The 22,096-nt window shown below is 43.5% G+C and overlaps 1 protein-coding gene across 1 annotated transcript in view; it reads left to right on the top strand.

Moving 5' to 3' along the window:
- atp1a2a (ATPase Na+/K+ transporting subunit alpha 2a) overlaps window positions 1-21,887 on the top strand; it is a 40,914-nt gene extending 19,027 nt beyond the window's left edge. Inside the window, exons 12-24 of the mRNA XM_068605016.1 lie at window positions 1,281-1,360; window positions 3,242-3,351; window positions 4,344-4,519; window positions 7,419-7,555; window positions 8,977-9,127; window positions 10,631-10,799; window positions 12,563-12,717; window positions 15,418-15,541; window positions 18,002-18,147; window positions 18,240-18,370; window positions 18,460-18,561; window positions 19,216-19,307; window positions 21,574-21,887. Coding sequence (XP_068461117.1) covers window positions 1,281-1,360; window positions 3,242-3,351; window positions 4,344-4,519; window positions 7,419-7,555; window positions 8,977-9,127; window positions 10,631-10,799; window positions 12,563-12,717; window positions 15,418-15,541; window positions 18,002-18,147; window positions 18,240-18,370; window positions 18,460-18,561; window positions 19,216-19,307; window positions 21,574-21,602 — 1,602 coding nt within the window. The 3' untranslated portion in view covers window positions 21,603-21,887. The remainder of the gene's footprint in view (window positions 1-1,280; window positions 1,361-3,241; window positions 3,352-4,343; window positions 4,520-7,418; window positions 7,556-8,976; window positions 9,128-10,630; window positions 10,800-12,562; window positions 12,718-15,417; window positions 15,542-18,001; window positions 18,148-18,239; window positions 18,371-18,459; window positions 18,562-19,215; window positions 19,308-21,573) is intronic.
- Window positions 21,888-22,096: the final 209 nt, after the last annotated feature.

Below are 22,096 nucleotides of genomic sequence, written 5' to 3'. Positions count from 1 at the left end.
GTCTCTGCCGGAGCGCTGCAGTCTGAACATGCTTTACATCCTGTTGCTCATGTTTACGCTTTAGGCCTCGAGCTGAACTCTGCTTGTCACAGAGAAGCCGCTGCAGCGTCGCGGCGTGCATTATTCAAGATATTAAGACACATAGATATGGTTTGGGCTGCTTCTTTGAGACATAATAATACAATTATCAAAGCATAAGAAGCTTTATGTGAGAACAGTCACAGATGTTTTTAAATCTCCGGTCATTACAAGCAGCAGCAACAACAACCAAAAAACACTGTTTTTACTATTTTACTGTCCACAATACGTCACAACAGGCGTCGCCTCAGGAGACTTAAGTTAAGCCGCTCGCTTTGTGGCATCCCGCAGGAGCAAAACATCCAAATGTAACGATGGAAAAGTCTTCACACAGCTTTTAAGGGGGATGTCGCTATTTTTTTCAAGCTAACAACACACTTTGTGTATGTGTGTGTGTGTCTGTCTGCATGTATTTGGTTGGCTGGTGTTGCATCGCGGTCTAAATACTGAACCACTTAAAACATCGTCGTCCCCATTTTGCACTTTCGACACAGCAACGTGGGAGAATTGAGTCCAGCTGGAAGGTAGAGAAACAGCCGAGTTCCCCTTTCACACCAGGCTCAAGGGCACCGCAGCAATTAGGACAAGGGAGGGGGGATTTATTCCTGCTCGCTACACCCAGTGTTCTCCATCCTGTCTAGAGATTTGAACCAGCGCATGAATAACACAACAGCGGTGTTGAAGCATACAAAAGCACTTCCTGCATGCATGTTGTGCTCCTTCCCCCCCGATTCAAAACAGGGACGTCTGCGTTCAGGAGGAGGGAGGGCGGGGAAAAAAAAGCAATTTTGTTCTGGTTTTCTGAGATTAGATATGCTGTGACTCAGATACAAATTACCTGGGGGAGTGTGTGTGTGTGTGTGTGTGTGTGTGTGTGGTGGGGGCCAGTAGGTGTACAACCACAGGAATACACGTGAGATTGAACGCTCCTTCAACACGGATAACACACGTGACTCACAATGTGCACTCGGTCGCGTCAGCTTCGATAAGACTTTTTTATTTCAAACCCCCCCCCGTGGAAAAATATGACCTGGAAACTGATTGTTGTCCTGAGAGGGTTTTTTTTACTTACAACAAAGAAAAATAAACATTTTAGAGCAGCACAAAAACAAAATAACCAGCTGTAAACTACACGCTGCATCCTGTCAAGTCCTCAGCCGTGGTCCAGATGTCCCGCCTCTTCAGTCTGTTTCCTCTTCCAGCTCTCGGTCCATGAAGTGGAGGACGATCCCTCCGGTCATATCCTGGTCATGAAGGGAGCGCCAGAGAGGATCCTGGACAGGTTAGCCAATCGATAACGGATCAATTATGTGTCTCCCGCGATGCTGTGGCACAGACTTTGTTCTTCTTTTTCCATTTTATTTCATTTCCTTTCCGTCTCTTTCAGGGATGTAGCGAAAGAGAAAATACACTGTCCTCTAAGGCCGTCGATATTTACGCTCCAGCCGTGTCAATAATGCATTATAAACAGAGCCGCAGTGCATTATAATATAATTAGCTGCGTATATAATGGAGCTTATATGAGCTCTAGGAAATATGAACAATAATCATGAGTTATTAGACGTGTTTATATTCACTGACGTTGTTTTGCTTGGATCATAGAGTATTTAAATTATTGTAATCATGCATATCACGCATGATAAGCATGTTTATAATGTGTGATGAACACAGACATCTCAGGAAGTTTGACTTTTTTTAAAAAATTATTGTTAACAAATCTCATGAAAAGACCTTTTGAATCGATCCATGAAACAATCTCCATCTGTGTCTCCAAAACCTGAAACAGCTCACTGCTTCGTGTAATTTGTCGAGCCCCAAAAAAGCGATTAAAAACAGTGTAGACGACATAGAAAGAACGCCGTTGACGCGTTCCTCCATCGCCATGAAGGAGGGCGCTGCAGCCGGTGAAAGAGTCATTCACAGGTGGAAATAGTCCCTGACACTGTTTACTCCTGACCTGCTGTTTTAGAAAATGACTTACCCTTTAAAAGCTCCCAAAAACAATTAGACTATGAAGTCGTGACCTTTTTCAGTCGACGCTAATGGAGAGCTTCAGACGGGTGGAGGGGGGAGGGGGGGGGAGTTGGTTCCTTTCAGGGAATCTATTGAATGTTTTTATTGCATATTAATCACGTTTTGGTATATTCTCACACTTACATCAATATATATGTATATGTATGTATATTGGATATATTTATCTCATGATTTTGACCTTTTATCTCACAATTATGATTATACTATCTCATAATTATGACTCTTTATCTTATAATTTTGACTTTTTATCTCATAATTATGACTCTTTATCTTATAATTTTGACTTTGTATCTCATAATTATGACTTTTTATCTTATAATTTTGACTTTTTATCTCATAATTATGACTTTTTATCTCATGATTTTTACCTTTTATCTCATAATTATGACTCTATCTTATAATGATGATGTTTTATCTCATAATTGTGACTTTTTATGTCATAATAATGACGTTTTATCTCGTAATAATCACTTTATCTCAGCATTTTGACTTCATTATCTCATAATAATGACTTTCATCTCATAATTATGACTCTTTATCTTATAATTTTGATTTTTTATCTCATAATTATGACTTTTTATCTCATATTTTTGACCTTTTATCTCATAATTATGATTATACTATCTCATAATTATGACTCTTTATCTTATAATTTTGACTTTTTATCTCATAATTATGACTTTTTATCTCATGATTTTTACCTTTTATCTCATAATTATGACTCTATCTTATAATGATGATGTTTTATCTCATAATTGTGACTTTTTATGTCATAATAATGACGTTTTATCTCGTAATAATGACTATCTCAGCATTTTGACTTCATTATGTCATAATAATGACTTTCATCTCATAATTATGACTTCTTCTTTTTCGTGGTGGAAATGGGCTTCCATAGCGAGGAGACTTATCCATAAAACATGTTTTTTTCTTCTTCTGCGGCCGTCGTTGGCTTCCCTTCCGATCGGCCCCAAAAACCCGTCTCCATCACCTCCCAGTGGCTGATTAGTTTTTTTTATCTCCACCTCGCCGCTCGTGGGTTTTACAGCGCTTTAACAAGACTATGCAGACAGAGGCGACACGATTAGCTTTGGCAGCAGTAAAAGCGTCGCTAATAAATGTTTTACAGGTGCAGCAGCATCATGATCCACGGCCAGGAGCAGCCACTGGACGACAGCTGGAGGGAGGCCTTCCAGACGGCCTACATGGAGCTGGGAGGACTGGGAGAGCGAGTGCTCGGTATGCCCATCGGCCTGGGAAGAGGCGGCGGGGAGAAGCGGTCGGACGCAGCGCTTATGTTTTATTATCTCCTGGGCGGAGAGGGCAGTGAAGCCACACGGCCTCTAAAAGGGTGGAAAGCTTTAACGGCGGCGATGTGACACGTTCTGGCGGTGGAATAAAAGAGGGAACGACCGTTGTTACGCAACCTGTTAGAGATATGGTTCCCTTCCTCTTTTTTTTTTGAACGTAATGCATGTGTTATGTTAATTATACGGCATTCAAATCAAGTCGAACTCCGCGCTGAACTCAAATATCATCCGCACATGAAATAACGTCGTGAAAAGTTCAGCTTTCGGTATCTCTCCGGTGTGTTTTTCAGCATCCGGACTCTTTAAATGTCAACGTTTTGACAACAACCGCGGAAAATAAGTTAGCTGGAATCTTTAATAATGAAAAAAAAAGTGCCACAGGTGATAATTTTGTGCTATCTTGGTTTTTTTTTGTTGGACTAGGTGTCAGCGATGTGGAATAATGCATTTTTTTCTGGTGTGAAACTACCGGAATCATTATTAATTATTAAATCCCGCTCATGCCTCGGGTAACGAGGACGATGGTGATGATGATGATGATGGTGGTGGTGGTGAGGATGGTGAGGATGAGGATGGGTGTTTCACCTGAAGACGTGAGCGTCTTATTGTGCTTTTTTACTCTATAGGGACACATGAGATGCTATTATTTTCCATCCCTGTGGGTCATGAATTAATAAATGTGGCGGATTAAATTTGTATGTCAGACCTGCGACCACCAAATCTAATATCTGAAATTAAAAGTGATTTGTATGCACAGTGTCAGGTGAGGCCTCACGCTGCATGGAGGACGAGGTGTTTTATCTAAAGACGCCTTTCCACTTTTACATTTGTAGTGTTTTACTGTAAATACACGCTGCACACAGAGCGCATCCTGATTGTTTATTGTGCATTGTCACCTCGCTGATCCCTCTCCTCCTGCAGGATTCTGCCACTTGAATCTGCCCCCGTCCCAGTTCCCTCGAGGGTTCCCCTTCGACAGCGACGAGGGCAACTTCCCCACCGAGGAGCTCTGCTTCCTGGGTCTCATCTCCATGATTGATCCGCCGCGTGCCGCTGTGCCCGACGCCGTGGGTAAATGCCGCTCCGCTGGCATCAAGGTAACCGGCTTCACAGGCTCACTTTTCATTGTTCCTGAAAAGCCTTTTTTTTTTAATCTCTCCAAGCGGGCATTGATCGATGATAATCGATGGGAAGATAAAGATCTATTGCTCATCACGTATCCAGTGTGGGTGCTCCAGAGAAAAAGATGGGCGAAAATGAGCGGGATTATAAACTCTTAAAGGTGCAACGTGTTGGATTTGGCGGGATCTAACGCCGACGGAAAATTCTGTGGTGAGCGTGAAGGAATACTACGCCGGCTTACGCTAAAAAAAAAAGCAAAGCGTTTGGTTTGTCCGCTCCGGGATACTGTAGAAAGACGGTGGAGTAACACACGTACTCGTTCTAAACAATGAAAACACAACGATTCACTGATAATTCAGGGGATTATACACAAAGGAAACACTTATGTATTACTATTATATTCCATTTATGTCAGTAGATTCACCTAAATGTCAAAAACTGGCACTTTAAGAAAAGTAGAGATCCTTTTTTTTATGTGAGAATAAAATGTTCCTTTTTTAAACATTTGTTTTCATTAAATGTTAATCAACCGCAAATACGCACAGAGAAGACGTTCAGTCGGAGGAGTAATAAGCCGTGCCGCGGGAAGGTTAAACAACGAGTATATATCGGATGATGAGAAGAATATGTCGTTCTTTATTTCGGGCGATTTTTTTTTGGCGCATTTGAATTATTTCAGGTAGAGAAGTCGTCACGCCTCCTTTGCTAATGCGTTGTTGACAGTCACGCTGTGATTGGCTTAAAGAAGAAACTGGAGGCAGAAGTGAGGGATGAAGTGTCTTCAGGGAAGTCAAGTGTTAAAAAAAGCTACGAAACTGATGACATGTCTGATAAAAAAACTGTTCAAATCACAAAGTTTTCTGAGAGTTTTGGTTATATATGAAGTTTGTGGTGGACTCGGGCGTTATATCAACTTTAAATTATGCCACGACTTCACTAACATCAGACTGAGATCAAAACATTGTCTTTAAATCTATACATACACACACATATATACATTTATATACAAATATATACACATTTATAGTTAGAAATGTGGGCAGATGTTACTAACGGGCAACATTGTTGTGTTTTTTTTGTATGTATGTGAACAAATATATATATATATATATACACATGTATGCATACATATATGTATACTGATATACATATGTATGCATGGTAAACCTAAACTCAAGACTAAACTGATTTAAAGTGGTTAATATGATATTATTCTAAGCAACTTATGAGTGATGTCACTGAGCGGCCGTGACGAGAGGCCTCGTGTAACTGCTCGATATTGTCGGATACTTCAGGGCCTGTAGGTGTGTTCTCTCTGATTGAAGTGGAAGAAGTCAATTTTGAACGAACACACTCTCTCACACACACACACACACACACACACACACACGCAGCGGAACAGAGCCGCTGTGTTTCCTCGCAGGAGGAAACCAGAGCACCCGGCTCTAATGACTTTTTATTGGATGCGGCGCTATCGTTTCCAGTGAAATGCGAATCCTCGGTTCACAGCACCGGGTCCAAAGGCTTTCCCTGCAATATGCAGCGCTCTGCCTCCTCCTGCACCTTCCTTCAGCTCGTGTGTGTGTGTGTGTGTGTGTGTGTGTTCTGCTGTCGGTTATTAAGGCGCTGGGGATTTTCCAGAATACACTCCAAAAAACGACTCCTAATTACCTCCTTTTTTCATCGTACGAGGTTCAGACGCAATAGATATTCAGAATAACATCTCCCTCGCAGTTTATAAAGATGCAGTTATGCAGCTAGATAATGACTCAAGAACCAAAGAGCTTACTCTCATTCATGGCTCGGGTTTATTACTCACCACCGGGATAAAAAAAGGTTATATTTATAAATGTTCCAGACAAGTGAGCTGAGATTGAACCCCCTGATACCGGCTCTATTGTCCCTTATGGGATGAAAAGAGAGGTTTTCAGTTAAGTATACGTGTCAGAAATAAAAAGCTCAGCGGCGTCAAAGTCAAAGTAAAAGCACTTGAAACGAGTCTGCACTGAATAGTCTGAAGCGCGACTTCTCTTCGCAGCCTTTCTGTCTATTTATTATGTTTAATAATGGCATTTCTGCACCGTTGCAGATACAAATCAGGCCGCGTTAATAATATCAGTGTTACACGATTTGTAGAGTTACGTCCCAGTGGCGAGCTGCAATCACAACATTTCCAATTACCCGAGAGCGCCGCGTGGTCTGAGAGTCCACGTTACTGTTGAAAAGAGAAGATGGAATTAATCATTTCCACAAAAAACAAAATATTCTGCTTCAATCCATATATTTTTTGGTGATTAGCCTTTTTCAAAAGGAATTAAAGCAGTTTGCTCTCACACAGAGGGAGGCCTGCACCTGTGTCTGTCCAGGAGGAGAAAAATACATTCAGCTTTATTCAAAAACCTTCATGGAAAGCTTCAAATATGTCAGAAAAGACAATCGGCACAGCGCCAGAAACCGGTGAAACATTGTTGAAGGGCAATTAAAACACGCTGCCTGAAAGCACTCATCACATGGTTGACATTATCGCAAGTGTACCGGAGGTCAAAGAATGAATATTAACACAAATTTTGAGGTGTTTTTTTCCATGTTTTTGGACTCACAAACCCTCGTTTTGACTGGCTTCTGTCACGATCGCACACGGCCGCCAATCAAGATGTTCGGCTGGGGCGCGACCCTTCACCCTCCTGATAGCGCCGCTCTCTCCCGGTGTAACTACGCCACGCGTTTGGGTGACTTATAGCTCGCGCCGCGGCCGTAGCTCAAGCACGCCGCGGGATACGTGACACACGGATGAGGAACAGAGGGGTTCTCGTGGCGTGATAGCGCTCTGTGATTTACGGGACCCTTTTTTTTCCTCCCCGTCGTTGCCGTCAGGTGATCATGGTCACGGGGGATCACCCAATCACGGCCAAGGCCATCGCCAAAGGGGTGGGCATCATCTCGGAGGGCAACGAGACGGTCGAGGACATCGCCGAGAGGCTGAACGTCCCGCTTGGACAAGTCAACCCCAGGTGTGTGTGTGTGTGTGTGTGTGTGTGTGTGTGTGTGTGTGTGTCTGCTGCTCCCAATGCTCTCTTTTAACCTGTTGAAAACTGTGGAACCAATGTTGGCTCCAGACCTCCTTTTTCCCTGTGTTTCAGTGTTTTTTCCTGTGTTTGAGTCGTTGTAGGAACCCCGAATTAATTCCAATACTTGTGTTTGTTGTATGTATTTGTTCAGCAAAGTCTTAGGAAAGAATTGTATATCTGCAAAAAACAAAAGATATTTTAAACTAACGATGAACCTCCAGCATGATATGAGCCAGATTCCCCAAAAATGCCTCCTGGAGCGTCAATAAGACACCTTTTTGGAAAGATTAGGACCTAAAGAATCAGAATCTGCAACATAAATCTGAATAAAACAAAGTCTTGGTCTGTTAGGAAGGAGTTTCAGTCAAAAAAACTGTGTCGATCAGGTTCAAAAATGGAAAAAATGTCGTATTTTATGCAAAAGATTGTCTGAATGGGGCATGCTGGGACTTAAAATGGCCGCAGGAGCATTTTCGCGCACGTTTTCCAAAAGGTTAAACCTCTATTGCGTTCATATGAATACCTGGGTGTGTAAATCTGTCTAATATTAAGACGTAACTGAACAGAATCGGATGATATTGTATGATGTCGTTATCCGTGCCAAAAGGTGAAGAAAGAGATCGTCTCACTATATTTAGCAGACATCTAAGATAAGAGATGAGATAAGATATTCCTTTATTAGTCCCGCAGTGGGGAAATTTGCAGGATTACGCCGGCAGACGGGTAAAGTGCACACAAGAGACATGAAGTAAAAATAAAAACATATTTATAATGCACCGGTTGAAGTGATTCAAGTGAACAAAGTGTGTTTTTGTGCTCTACCGGGAGCTCAGCTGGTTGTGCAGCCTGACGGCAGCGGGAAGGAAGGATTTGTGGTGAAATACGATTAGCTTAGCTTCGGCTTGTCGTTCCTTGCGAAAGAAGGTGACAACTGATTGAGCCCCTGCCGTGAAATAATGTGGAACATCAAGCCGGTCATCTGTTTCTATTCCTTATGCTAAGCTAAGCTAATCGACTCCAGCTTCACATTCAACTGACAGGTGAGAGAGTTGTTGTTATCTTCTCAACCAACTCTGCAAAAACGTACACAAGTTTATTCCCCAAAATGTTATGACAGAAACATTGAAAAAGCCTATTTTTCCTGTGTGTGTGTGTGTGTGTGTGTGTGTGTGTGTGTGTGTAGGTAGGTGTGTGTATGTGTGTGTGTCTCTGTCTGTGAGAGGGAGAAAAACAAACTCCAGGAGAAAGCAAGAAAATGTCAACTCTCTCTTTTGAATAACGGTGCCCGAGGTCGCTGACTCCTTACTGTGTGTTTGTCTGTGTGTGTTTTTGTGTGCGTGTGTGTTTATGTGTGTGTTTCCCAGGGATGCCAAGGCTTGTGTTGTCCACGGCTCGGACTTAAAGGACATGAGCAGCGAGTACCTGGACGACCTGCTGAGGAACCACACAGAGATAGTGTTCGCCCGCACATCCCCTCAGCAGAAGCTCATCATCGTGGAGGGCTGCCAGAGACAGGTCAATGGAGTGTGTGTGCGTGTGTGTGAGTGTGTGTGTGTGTGTCTGTGTGTGTCTCTGTGTGTGTGTGTGTGTGTTTGGGTCTGTTTGAGAGCGTACAGCTGAATACCAATGCATGTGTTGATATGAATGTAACCATGTGTGTGTTTGTGAAGACGTCTGTCTGAATGCTTGAACGGTTGAATACAGGTGTGTGTGTGTGTGTGTGTGTGTGTGTGTGTGTGTGTGTGTGTGTGTGAGAGTGTTTGTGTGTGTGTGTGCGTCCCTGCCATTTAAAGCTGAATACAGTTGACTGTGTGTGTCACTCTTTGTGTGTGTTTGAGCCATTTGTTAGTGCGGGTTGAATGGACGAATACAGGCGTCTGTGTGTGTGTGTGTGTGTGTGTGTGTGTATGTGTGTGTGTGTGTGTGTGTGTGTGTGTGTGTATGTGTATGTGTGTGTGTGTGTGTGTGTGTGTGTGTGTGTGTGTGTGTGTGTGGCCCATTTTTGGTGCATAACGTTGCATATCGCAGTATATTAAAGGCGGTGGCGTACTTGAAGCTCTGTACATGAAGCTCTGTACTTGAAGCTCTGTACTTGAAGCTCTGTCCATGAAGCTCTGTATGAAGCTCTGTACATGAAGCTCTGTACTTGAAGCTCTGTACTTGAAGCTCTGTCCATGAAGCTCTGTATGAAGCTCTGTACATGAAGCTCTGTATGAAGCTCTGTATGAAGCTCTGTACTTGAAGCTCTGTACTTGAAGCTCTGTACTTGAAGCTCTGTACTTGAAGCTCTGTACATGAAGCTCTGTACTTGAAGCTCTGTACATGAAGCTCTGTACATGAAGCTCTGTACTTGAAGCTCTGTACTTGAAGCTCTGTACATGAAGCTCTGTACTTGAAGCTCTGTACTTGAAGCTCTGTACATGAAGCTCTGTACATAAAGCTCTGTACATGAAGCTCTGTACTTAAAGCTCTGTACATGAAGCTCTGTGTTAAGCTCTGTACTTGAAGCTCTGTGTGAAGCTCTGTACATGAAGCTCTGTACATGAAGCTCTGTACTTGAAGCTCTGTATGAAGCTCTGTACTTGAAGCTCTGTACATGAAGCTCTGTACTTGAAGCTCTGTATGAAGCTCTGTACATGAAGCTCTGTACATGAAGCTCTGTACATGAAGCTCTGTACATGAAGCTCTGTACATGAAGCTCTGTACTTGAAGCTCTGTACTTGGTTCCTCTTCATGATCTCAGCGTTTAAGTGAAGACTTTAAATTAGTGCACTGAGGTCTCACTACGAGACGCTCTGACTTATTCACTCTGGCTCCGTGTGACAGAGCGATCGCAACTCAATTCCATCATTTCATTTCCCCGGAGCTGCTTTAAAAAGACGTTATGAAGACGGGAGGGAGGAAGGAGGATAGAAGGAGGGAGGAGGGAGGAAGGATATGGAGGGAGAGAAGCTCAACTCACAGTGCTAATCTTCCTCTCCTTGACTCTCTCCGTCCTGCCGGTCCTCCCGGCTGCAGGGCGCCATCGTGGCCGTGACGGGCGACGGCGTGAACGACTCCCCGGCCCTGAAGAAAGCCGACATCGGCGTTGCCATGGGGATCTCCGGCTCCGACGTGTCCAAGCAGGCGGCCGACATGATCCTGCTGGACGACAACTTCGCCTCCATCGTCACCGGGGTGGAGGAGGGTGAGTGGAGGAGGGAGGGAGGGGGAGAAGTGGGAGGGAGAGGGAGGGGGGAGAGAGGGAGAAAGAGAGGGCAGAGGGAGAGAGGAGGAGAAGTAGAGAGAAGGAGGGAGATGGACAGAGAGAGGGAGAGAGATGGATGGAGGGAAGGAGGGATGGAGAGAGGGAGAGAGAGAGAGAGGGGTGGGGGGAGAGAAAGAGAGAGAGAGAAGGAGAAGGAGAGGGAGGGAGAGAGGAGAAGGAGAGAGAAGGAGGGAGATGGACACAGAGAGGGAGAGAGATAGAGAGAGGGATGGATGGAGGGAGGGAGGGAGAGAGAGAGGGATGATGGAGGGAGGAAGAGAGAGGGGGATGGAGAGAGAGGCGGATAGGGAGAGAGAGAAGGGAATGGAGAGAGGGATGGAGGGAGAGAGGGAGGAAGAGGGAGAAAGGGAGAGGGAGGGGGATGGAGAGAGGAAGGGAGAGAGAGTGAGAGAGAGGAAGGGAGATGGAGAGAGGGAGGGAGAGAGAGTGAGAGAGAGGAAGGGAGATGGAGAGAGGGAGAGAGAGAATGAGAAAGAGAGGGGAGAGAGAGAATGAAAGAATAAAAGAGGAAAAATAGGGCGAAAGGATGAAAAGGAGGATGGGACAGTTTAGAAACTTGTTCAATTTAAAATAATTCTGCCTCTTTGTCTGTAGAGACTGAAGATAACTCATAAAATAAAACAATATGTGATATGAGCATCGTTGAGGCTTTCACACAATATTTAACAGAATCGAATAAAAGAAGTCGATTTGAAGCTTCCAGGTCGACGCTCGGCCGTCTGCATCTTAGTTTGTCGTGTTTTTGTGAGCAAAAGTGAGGAGAAGCTGCAGCTGGACAGCTAGACTTCTTCTTCTTCTTCTTCTTCTTCTTCTTCTTCTTCTTCTTCTTCTTCTTCTTCTTCTTCTTCTTCTTCTTCTTCTTCCTGGTGTCGGACAGACCGACGTTACAGCGACTCAGCAGCGCCCCTCTGGACACAAGTAGTATGACGGGCCGGGCTGAGGCTAGCTGCTGGTTTGCAACAACACACAGACGTCTGTGACACTGTGACCTCGTCACATTCTGCTGAAAGCATCACTTAATCTATTTTTATAGGTTTAAAACTAAACTTGGGTCCCGATCCTCCACGTTGAACCTTTCAGTCTTGACCTCCTCGAGGCTCTTTCACAAATGAGACTTTTTAAGGGAAATCATTCAAGTCTCAGGTTTTTAAACTGGCACAATAAAAATAAATAAGACGATGACTAAGAGGGGCCTACATATTTCCTCTTCACGTAATGAAAGGACTCGGTCTCACTCAGCTCAGTAGAAGAAGAAAAAACTCCATCAACAACTTTGAAAGTATGGTAAAAATATTCAAACGCTGAACCTGAATCTTGACCTATAATTTGCTTATTAAGACGTGTGAATTGAAATTGCTCCGTGCTCTCGACTCCACTGAGAGAGTCACTCCGACGGAGTTTGAGATCTGACTTGAGGCTCGCCACAAGAGACTGGTATTTAATTAAAGTGGAGGTTCGCTAATAAGGGCTGAGAAAAACCATTAGCAACGAGGAAATGCTGACACAGCAGCAGTCTGAGGAATGTCTGAAAACTAACCTGAACACGACGAAGCATCAGAAAAAGAACCGATATTGGTAATGTATTTATATATATATATATATATATATATATATATATATATATATATATATATATATATATATATATATATATATATATATATATATATTCCTCGCTGCAGGTCGTCTCATCTTCGACAACTTGAAGAAGTCCATCGCGTACACGCTGACCAGCAACATCCCCGAGATCTCGCCCTTCCTCCTCTTCATCTGTCTGAGTGTTCCTCTTCCTCTGGGGACCGTCACCATCCTCTGCATCGACCTGGGCACTGACATGGTGAGCTGCTGCTGGGAGGGAAACGACCACTCGCCTCTTTGTTCAGTGCTTCAGTCCCTTTGGAGACATGCCGACGCTCGTTTTCCTGCATTTTGCAATTTCTGAAAGATTAACACTCAAACGTTTTATTTTGAAGGGATAGTTCAGATATTTATGAAGGGAGGTTGTACGAGTTGGACTTTTTCATGGTCATGAGATCCACATTAGTTTGACCCCTCTGACGCGGGGTCGTGTTTTAAGATAAGAAAAGATAATCCTTTGTTAGTCTCTCAGTGGGGAAATTACAGGATTGCTCACAATTAAATAAAGATAAAAAAGTTAAAATAATATAAATAAACAGTAATACAACTAAATAAAAAAAAAGGAAAAATAAATTTACATAAAATAAAAATAATACAAAAATAATAATACAAAAATTAAACAGTAAGACACTTTTCACAGTGTTTAAGTTTTTTTAAATATTATTATCTTCGTGATAATACAATATGGTTTGACGTCTAGCGCAGTGTTTGTCAACCTTCATTTTAAACTGTGGCATATTTTCTACAATAAAAATAAATATGCAGCACACAAAGAAACAACATTTCACGTTGTCGCATAAGACGTGTTAATTATAGAATAAATCTATTTTTTTCCTGGCCTTTTGAAAGCTGGTTTCCAGTGTTTGTATTTGAAAAGTGAACTTTCTCTCCACATACTTACTTCTCTTTACCTCTTGTGTTGCATTCAAAGCACTTCCAGGTGTTCAAAGACAATTCTGCTTCTCCTGAATGAGGGGGGATGCTACGTATTAGCATGTTGCGTAGCTAACCTCCAGCTGACATTGAGGAAACTACGGTTGACGTCGGTGTTACATACGAGCGCCCGGGGGTTAAAATAAAGATACATACAATTTGGTTTCAATTTGTTCTTTCCGTTCGGAAAGAACAAATTGTTCGTGCTTTCTGGCTCACCGCCGAGCGTCCATTTGTTGGAGCGGGTAAACAAAAGGCCGGGTGACGCTCGCATGCAGATTTTGCATTTCACGGCGCTGCCGGTTTCCAGATGCCCGTCTCTCCATTGTATTTCCAGCAGCAACAAAAAGAGTCGCTGGCACGCCGCTTGCCTGAGGGGCGTAATCCATCATCGCGGAAAGAAAGGAAGCGCAGGATGAATATATTCAAAAGGACTCGTTCTGTTGTGTTCATTACTGTAACTTTCATTTATTTCTTTTTCCTCCCTGCTCTCAGCCACCAGACTGTAACATGAGGCGGAAAACTGGTCCTGGTGTGTCCCGGTGTGCCAAAAAAGCAAAAAAATCATAGTAATGAGGTTCACGTAATGGTCTCCTCTCCGACTTGCCAAGAGGCTTTTTTTATGTCTCCAGAGGTTAAACTAAAGATAGAGACGAGCGGCTTGCTAGCTTGCTAGCATGCTAGCATCTGTAATGAAGCAGCTCCACTCATTTCAACTCAGGTGACATCAAAGATGAACTCCTTTTGTTTTTTCTAGATCTGTTCGTGTTCGCAAATAGTGACTTAACCGTGTGAGATCACAGGGATAGCGCATTCCTTCATTGGCTGGATTCCTCTTCTAAAAGACGCGCTGATTGAAGTTTAAAAGCAGCACATTTCTGCAACTGTTTTGCATTATAAAAAACACTTCTCCTTCAAAGTAACACGTCTGCATGTCTTTATCAACCGTCGGTGGAGCGAACAGCTGGACGTCTGCTTTGAAGAGGCGGGCCCTGGAAATGGGAAATATTTAAATATTCAATAAAGTAGCTAAAAAAGAAAAAAGTGTTTATAGTACAGTACACAAGTATAATTAGAAATTTCCCCGTGTCTGCTGCTGAGGTTGTTAACAGCTTGTTAACAGCTTAGTTCAACTGCAGGCAACAGGCTTGAGGGCTCTGCAGAGATTTAGCAGTGACAAGCAGCACTTGGAGTCTGCGATGATTATTTTTAGCAGGCGGTGCCATGTGGAAAAGGACGCTGCAGAAGATGTTCATCAAAGCAGGATGTGGCACACTTAAGGGCGCTTCGCATTTGGATACACACACACACACACACACACACATGTACGGGGATACACACGAGGTGTGAAAAGAACAAATAAATCAATGCCAAGCTCGGTCGCATCCTTTTCCCTCTCCCTGTCTTTTCTCGGGCGGCTGTGGGTCAGGTGGAGGGTGACACCAAAACAATCTGGATTTGTACACCGCAGAGCATGTGTTTTCGGGGTTTTCGCACGCCGCCGCGTCCCCACCCCTCCCCCCCTCCCACGCCTTTAGATCCCACACTAAGTCGCAGAGATACCGCCGGCCTAAGTCACACATATTGCTCCGGTGCTTACCAGGTGAAAACCAGCCAATATGAGATCTTTATTACGTACAGAGACCTTCTCCCCTCCTGTTTTATGAGTGAAATCCTCTATCAGTCTCTCTTTCTCTCTCTCGCCGCCCCTCTCTCTGTCACTGTCGCCGCTCGCCCTCCCTCCTCTCTTTGCCCTTTTTTCTCTGTCTTTTCGCTCCTTTCTCTCGGTGATTGAACGCCGAGTTATATTAATGCCGATGCGTCGAAGGTACTCTGTGTCTGGCTCTGTCATCGTGCCTTTGTGCCGTTGCCACCAAGACAAATTCCTGAACATTCATTGCAACGGGGGTCGAGTGAAGTGAGCTGACTCTGGGCTTTCCTCTCTCTCCGATTCTCTCCCTTCCAGGTTCCTGCCATCTCATTGGCCTATGAGACGGCGGAGAGTGACATCATGAAACGCCAGCCGAGGAACCCCCAGACCGACAAGCTGGTCAACGAACGCCTCATCAGCATGGCGTACGGACAGATAGGTTCGTCCTGTTGGAAACCGTGCGCAAAAATCCTCCCGTGACAATTTTAAGTCCCAGCATGCCCCATTCAGACAATCTTTTGGCATAAAATACGTCATATTTTTCCATTTTTGAACCGAACGACACAGTTTTTTTGACTGAAACTCCTTCCTAAGAGGCCAAGACTTTGTTTTATTGTGATTTTTGTTGCATATTTTGATTCTTTATGCCCTAATCTTTCCAAAGAGGTGTCTTATTGACCGCTCCAGGAGGCATTTTTGGGGCATTTGGCTCATATCATGCTGGATGTTAAAAGTGATTTTCTTTTTTGGAAATATACATTTCTTTCTCAAGACTTTGCTGAACAAATACATACAATAAACACAAGTATTGGAATCAATTTGGCGTTCCTACGACGACTCAAACACAGGGGAAGGAGGTCTAGAGACGGGTTTAACCTCTTTGCACCCTCAGCGCTTAAACCCCAAATCACTGCGACAGACTTCTTGGAGGCAGGTTTTGGTTATAATAAACATCACAGGTGTAAAAGCAATAAATATTGACATTTATCAGAAAGGTTGGCTTTCCTTACTGCCTTTGTCTCTACGGTTTAGATGTGTACGTGTAAGGGCAGTCAGGGGAGAGTCCCATGTTTTTTTTTCTCTAATTGTAGTGACATTTCCAGCAAATTGAGAGCGTGCAGCTATTTTCTACTTGTTCATGTTTCGGGCGGTTGAAGCCTCTCTTGAAAATGCGTGTCTTTTTATCTCCGGTTTTATATGGTTTGGGAATAGTGAAACTCAAAGGCTGGCCCAATTTTATAGGCTGTTAAATAGGTCAAAATATGGCAGGGCTTCGCCGGATGGCACACGATCTAAAGCCGCGCCACGTTCAAAACAGCCGGCGCCTCCCATAGTTTCTCTGCGAGGAAGACCACTCGCTGGGGCCGAACTTTTTTTTTGCAGGTCACATCAAATCACGTTTCCGAACCCGCGGTTTCTGTCATTACGGCTCGATGTCCCGAAGCATAAACGGCGAACGTCTCACCGCTGATCTGATTTAGAGTGACGCGCGACGACAGCGGAGCAAAGTAGAACCAACAAGCACCCTAAAAATAAACAGACGCGAACCAGCTGCGGGTTTCCAACACCCGTACTGACGGACTGTTTAGCACGCCAAAAACAGGATTTAGCGTGTCCCAATAAATAGCATATTTTAAACGCGGCGTGCTAAAAGGAGCAGCGTGTTCTGTGACTACATCTGGGTGCAAGCCCTGCATGTTTTTCTGGCTGTTGACCCAGAATCAACAGGGTCAAAGTCCACGATGTAAGAAGTATGAAGTAACCAATGCGTACAGCATGCATAGTGCTTTGCGTTGCAGCTGCGGTAAACGCACAAAAGGTACAAAGTACGCGTCAACGTGAACACAGTTTCAACCCAGCGACATCGTGAACGAGAGGTGTGACGCCTCCATCCTCGTACTGACTGTCGGGGGTTATATATGTGAAGACTTTCGCTCTTAAATAAGATGCCCTGTCATGTTGAAAAATGCTACGCCCAGTCTGACAAAACAACATTCTCATACGTGGAATTAAAGCTCGCCTCCCAGCTTATTATCGCACTCCTGAGCTGTCTGCAGCCATTTAAGGGCCAGAGGGAGGAAGACGTAATCACCTGAGCTGTTGCTCAACAAATATTAAGTGCACAGCAGGTGGAGCGAGGCCGGCTGTCCGGAGTGTCAAAAATAAGCACTTTCTAGGTCAATTTATTTGTCACATTTTTGGGATAACTCCTGTAAATAGGTGATGCACAGCATTGGAACGCCGGTGTTATTGGTGCCGCTGTCATAATAGCTTTTACCAAACGACACTCATTATCTATAAATCTTGTTATTTTCCTACTTACTCTGCAATAAAACTGCCCCCATTGCTCCGCTGTGATCGGATATAAGAGATGAGTAAAATAATCGCCTCCAGTGGCACACAGTTTACGCACAAGTCTGGTAGCCATCCATTACTGTTGCAGCGATTGAGACGCCTATATATATATATATATATATATATATATATATATATATATATATATATATATATATATATATATATATCTTAACGTATGTGAAGCCTGTTTAAGCAGCACTGAGATTAGTGTCTGCAAACCACCGCAAAGAAAAATGGGTAACAACTTATTATACAAATGTTCCAATAAATTCTTAATAAGTTCCTGGTTTCATTTAATTGGAACACTTTGAATTACAATTAAACACTTTTTTTTCCTCCCGACAAACATGCAGTTCATGAAAACTCCGACAAAAATGACAGAACTCAGTGTCCATGTTCCTTAAACTATCACCATATTAAAAGATTATTCACAGTTAATAAGATCCGTGGAATGAAGTGTACCATCGAGTGTGCCACGACACTGAGAGCAGATGACGCCTTGACGTTGATCCCCTGGATCACATGTTTTCTTTCTTCACAGGTATGATTCAGGCTCTCGCTGGTTTTTTCACCTACTTTGTGATTTTGGCTGAGAACGGCTTCCGCCCGATGGACCTGCTGGGGATCCGCGTCCGATGGGACGACCGCGAGGTCAACGACGTGGAGGACAGCTATGGGCAGCAGTGGGTAAGGAGACAAACCAGCGCCGCCCCCCCAGTCGGCTAATCCCCTATGGACTCTTGCAGGAATGAACGCGACCTTTGTTTTCATCCTCGCAGACCTACGAGCAGAGGAAGATCGTGGAGTTCACCTGCCACACCTCCTTCTTCATCAGCATCGTTGTCGTGCAATGGGCGGACGTCATCATCTGCAAGACCAGGAGGAATTCCCTCTTTCAGCAGGGCATGAAGTGAGTGAGGGGGAGGAAGACAAAGAGGGGTGGAAGGTTGTAAAAAGAAAGTCAGGTCATTTCTGACCGTAACTTCTTCCGTTCAACAGGAACCGGATCCTGATCTTCGGTCTGTTTGTGGAGACGTCTCTGGCTGCTTTCCTCTCCTACTGCCCCGGGATGGACGTCGCTTTGCGCATGTACCCCCTGAAGTACGCTCTCCGCATACGCACATCTCCACCGAACCGACAAATAACCTCTTAAAGGCCCCCGATAGGCGGCCATTAGCCTGTCACTCTGGGCTTCAAATGAAGTCTGCGATCTCCTAAACCCGTTGAAAACTGTGCAGCCAATGTTGGCTCCAGACCTCTTTTTCTCCCTGTTTGAATCTCAAATTTATTCCAACACTTGTGTTTATTGTTTGTATTTGTTCAGCAAAGTCTGAGGAAAAAAATGTATATCTGCAAAAAAATCCCTTTTAAAAGATATTTTGATCGTAACTATGAACATCCAGCATGATGTGAGCCAGATTCCCCAAAAAATAAGCCAAAAGAAATGAGCACCTTTTTGGAAAGATTAGGACCTAAAGAATCGAGATCTGCAACAAAAATCACAATAAAACAAAGTCTTGGTCTGTTAGGAAGGAGTTTCAGTCGAAAAAACTGTGTCGTTCGGTTAAAAAATGTTAAAGAATGACGCATTTTATGCCAAAAGATTGTCTGAATGGGGCATGCTGGGACTTAAAATGGGCGCTGGAGGGTTTTGGTGCACGGTTTCCTAAAGGTTAAGCGCCACGTCGCCATCCTCAACATTCATAATTGAACTGTGTCCGTGACTCACCGCCGTGTCTCTCGTCCTCCTCTCAGGCCCATGTGGTGGTTCTGTGCCTTCCCGTACAGTCTGCTCATCTTCATCTACGACGAGGTCCGCAAATTAATTCTGAGGAGGAGCCCCGGAGGTAAGCGCGTATTAAGAGAAGCGGAGATTGAAACGGTTCAACTTTCTTTTGTCTTGTTGATAAGCTGAAAGGGAGAAAAAATAAATTGCCAGACGACGGCGACGTGATTCACATTCGTGTGTCTCAAGAGCCACGGGAGCCATTTTCTATCAAGACCTTGTCTCCCGTCCTCTCGGCCTCGCTCAGCCTTCACGCTGCTCTTATATATAAAAAAAGAAAGCACACTGTCCACTCCTTTAAGGACACACTGATTGACAAATTCGCTGCAGCTCCGGTCCGTTGATCTGACCTGAAGGATCGCAGCGTGCGCCTGACGAGCAGTCGAAGATCAAGTTCAATGTCAGAAAAAAATGATATGAAAACAACACGGGGCTGTTTTGAATAGAGATCAAAAAGGAAAAGTACAGGTAGCAATTTGACAAAACAATGTTGGTTGCAATTATGGATGGTTATCGACAACAACATATTTAACTTTGGTGTAATGCTGAAAACGTGGAATTAGAAAAGATGATTTTTCTATGCTGTTGGCCAGCTGTCACAATCAAATCTTTTATTTTTTTTGTATTATTTTGGGACAAAGTACAGGATTCAAATGTGTTAATTTGCATATTTTCTCCCCGGCCGTTTTAAATGTGGCTATTGTCATTTTCCTGCATGTATTATAAAGCAGTAACTGTAATAATTTCCTTTCAAAACGTATCATTAACCCTTTAGCTCGAACCGACGCAGCTGAACATCGCGCTTCGATAAATACCCGACGGTTCTCCGGCTTTTCCTGAAGCTGCGGCCGCCGTAACACTCGACTGATTACTGTTTGTCTCCCAGGTTTGATTCCTGACAAAGTAGCATGTAAATGCCCTGCCTCCTGCCCGCTGCTCAGGAATTCAGTTTAATAAATGGAGCGTGAAAATCACGGCAAACAAACAAGACGGCATCACCGCTGAAATCTAATGGGATCCGATTCTTGAGCCAAAGGCTGCAGCTGCACGAGGTCCCAACCAAAGTCCTGAACTTTATTTAACACATATATATATATATATATATATATATATATATATATATATATATATATATATATACTACCGTTAAAACGTTTGGGGTCACTTAGAAATGTCCTTATTTTTCAAAGAAAAGCACTGATTTTAAATGAAGATAACATTAAATGAATCAGAATGAATTCTCTACATTGTTAATGTGGTAAATGACTATTCTAGGTGTAAACGTCTGTTTTTTAATGAAATATTTACATAAATGAATAGAGGCCCATTTCCAGCAGCTATCACTTAAACCCCTTAAAAAACATTGAAAACCCTTAAAAAACCCTAAAACCAATTGAAAACCCTTAAAACCTTTGAAAACTCTTAAAAAAACTCTTGAAAACCCTTAAAAAAAACTTGAAAACCCTTAAAAACCCTCGTAAACAGTGCTGCTGGTGAGAGAAGCTATAAACTGGCCTTCCTTTGAGCGAGTTGAGTATCTGCAGCGTCACATTTGTGGGTTTGATTATCTCTCAAAATGGCCAGAAAAAGAGAACTTTCATGTGAAACTCGCCAGTCTGTTCTTGTTCTGAGAGATGAAGTCTATTTCATGCCCGAAATTGCGAAGAAACAGACGCATTTGTCTGGGTGACGCCCAAACCTTTGAACGGTGGTGTACTTGGGATGTTCATGAGCAGGATTTATATACATCTTCCTCATGAACAGGTGGGAAAAACATAGATTATTGCAGAAATAATGTGCAGTGATTCCTCCTCCTTGAAAAAAAAGTAACCACAGCAGGTGAAATACAACACGGAGGTCGGCCATCTTTTATGGAGGCCGACAACTCTGTGGACACGTGTTGAACTTGCACCGGGAAAGAGATAATACCTGTCGGACACCGAGAGACACCGGAGAGAATGATGGGAAAGGAAATTAAAGCGGGCCGCCGAAAAGGCTCTTGAGATGTTGCCCAAAAGATCGCACACATGATACGGACGCACTTCAACGGCGCCAAACCCGCTCGCTGCCGCGCCGCTCCGGCTGATGAGGGCCAAGACACGGGGAGACAAATACAATTTATAGTGACAGTTAATCATTTCTGTTAATCTCTGTGTCACGGGCGGCCGATCAGACTCTTTGAGTTATAAGGGGATTCATTTGGAAATGTACAGAGACAAAGACAACGAGATGAATACAAATAGAGCGATACAAAAGGTTATTATGGAAACTGCTCGCCTGTCATTTTGGTCTCTGACACTCTCTCTCCCTCTCTCTCTCTCTTCCAGGTTGGGTGGAGCAGGAGACATATTATTAACATTCAGAAAATGTCAGTTTGAGTTTGTGTGTCTCCGAGAGAGTGAGTGTGTGTGTGTATGCGTACATGAGAATTTGTGCCTGCTTGTGTGCGTGTCAGTTGTAATATTGCATGGATCAGTTCACAAATCTGATTATCATGAGAAAGAATACTGCTGAAAATAGGCTTTTCATTGTGCTCTCAGTTTTTCCTCAACGGTAATGTACACCTACGATATGTGCCTTAAATGAACTGTAAAGGCTGTAGGAGAGCAACAAATGTCATCATGAGATGCACCGAATAAAATCGATTCCAAAATATTGTCGTCGTTTTCGTTATTCTGTGATTTAACTTATCAGTTATAATAGGCAGGATGCCACATCATGTGCTTGTAATAACTGTCATGCTTCCCGAACCACCAGGCTCATGCCTTTAATAGTAATTATAATTATACAAAATAAACACAAAATAAAAAAAAATAGTCAAAGATGCTTCTTTACACACTGGGGGATAAA

This window comes from Clinocottus analis, unplaced genomic scaffold, assembly GCF_023055335.1.
Source record: "Clinocottus analis isolate CAN_PGR_092001 unplaced genomic scaffold, fCliAna1.0.p SCAF_11, whole genome shotgun sequence".
NCBI classification, from domain to species: Eukaryota; Metazoa; Chordata; class Actinopteri; order Perciformes; family Cottidae; genus Clinocottus; species Clinocottus analis.
Note: the sequence above shows the minus strand (reverse complement) of the source record. Positions and strands in the feature narration are given on the sequence as shown.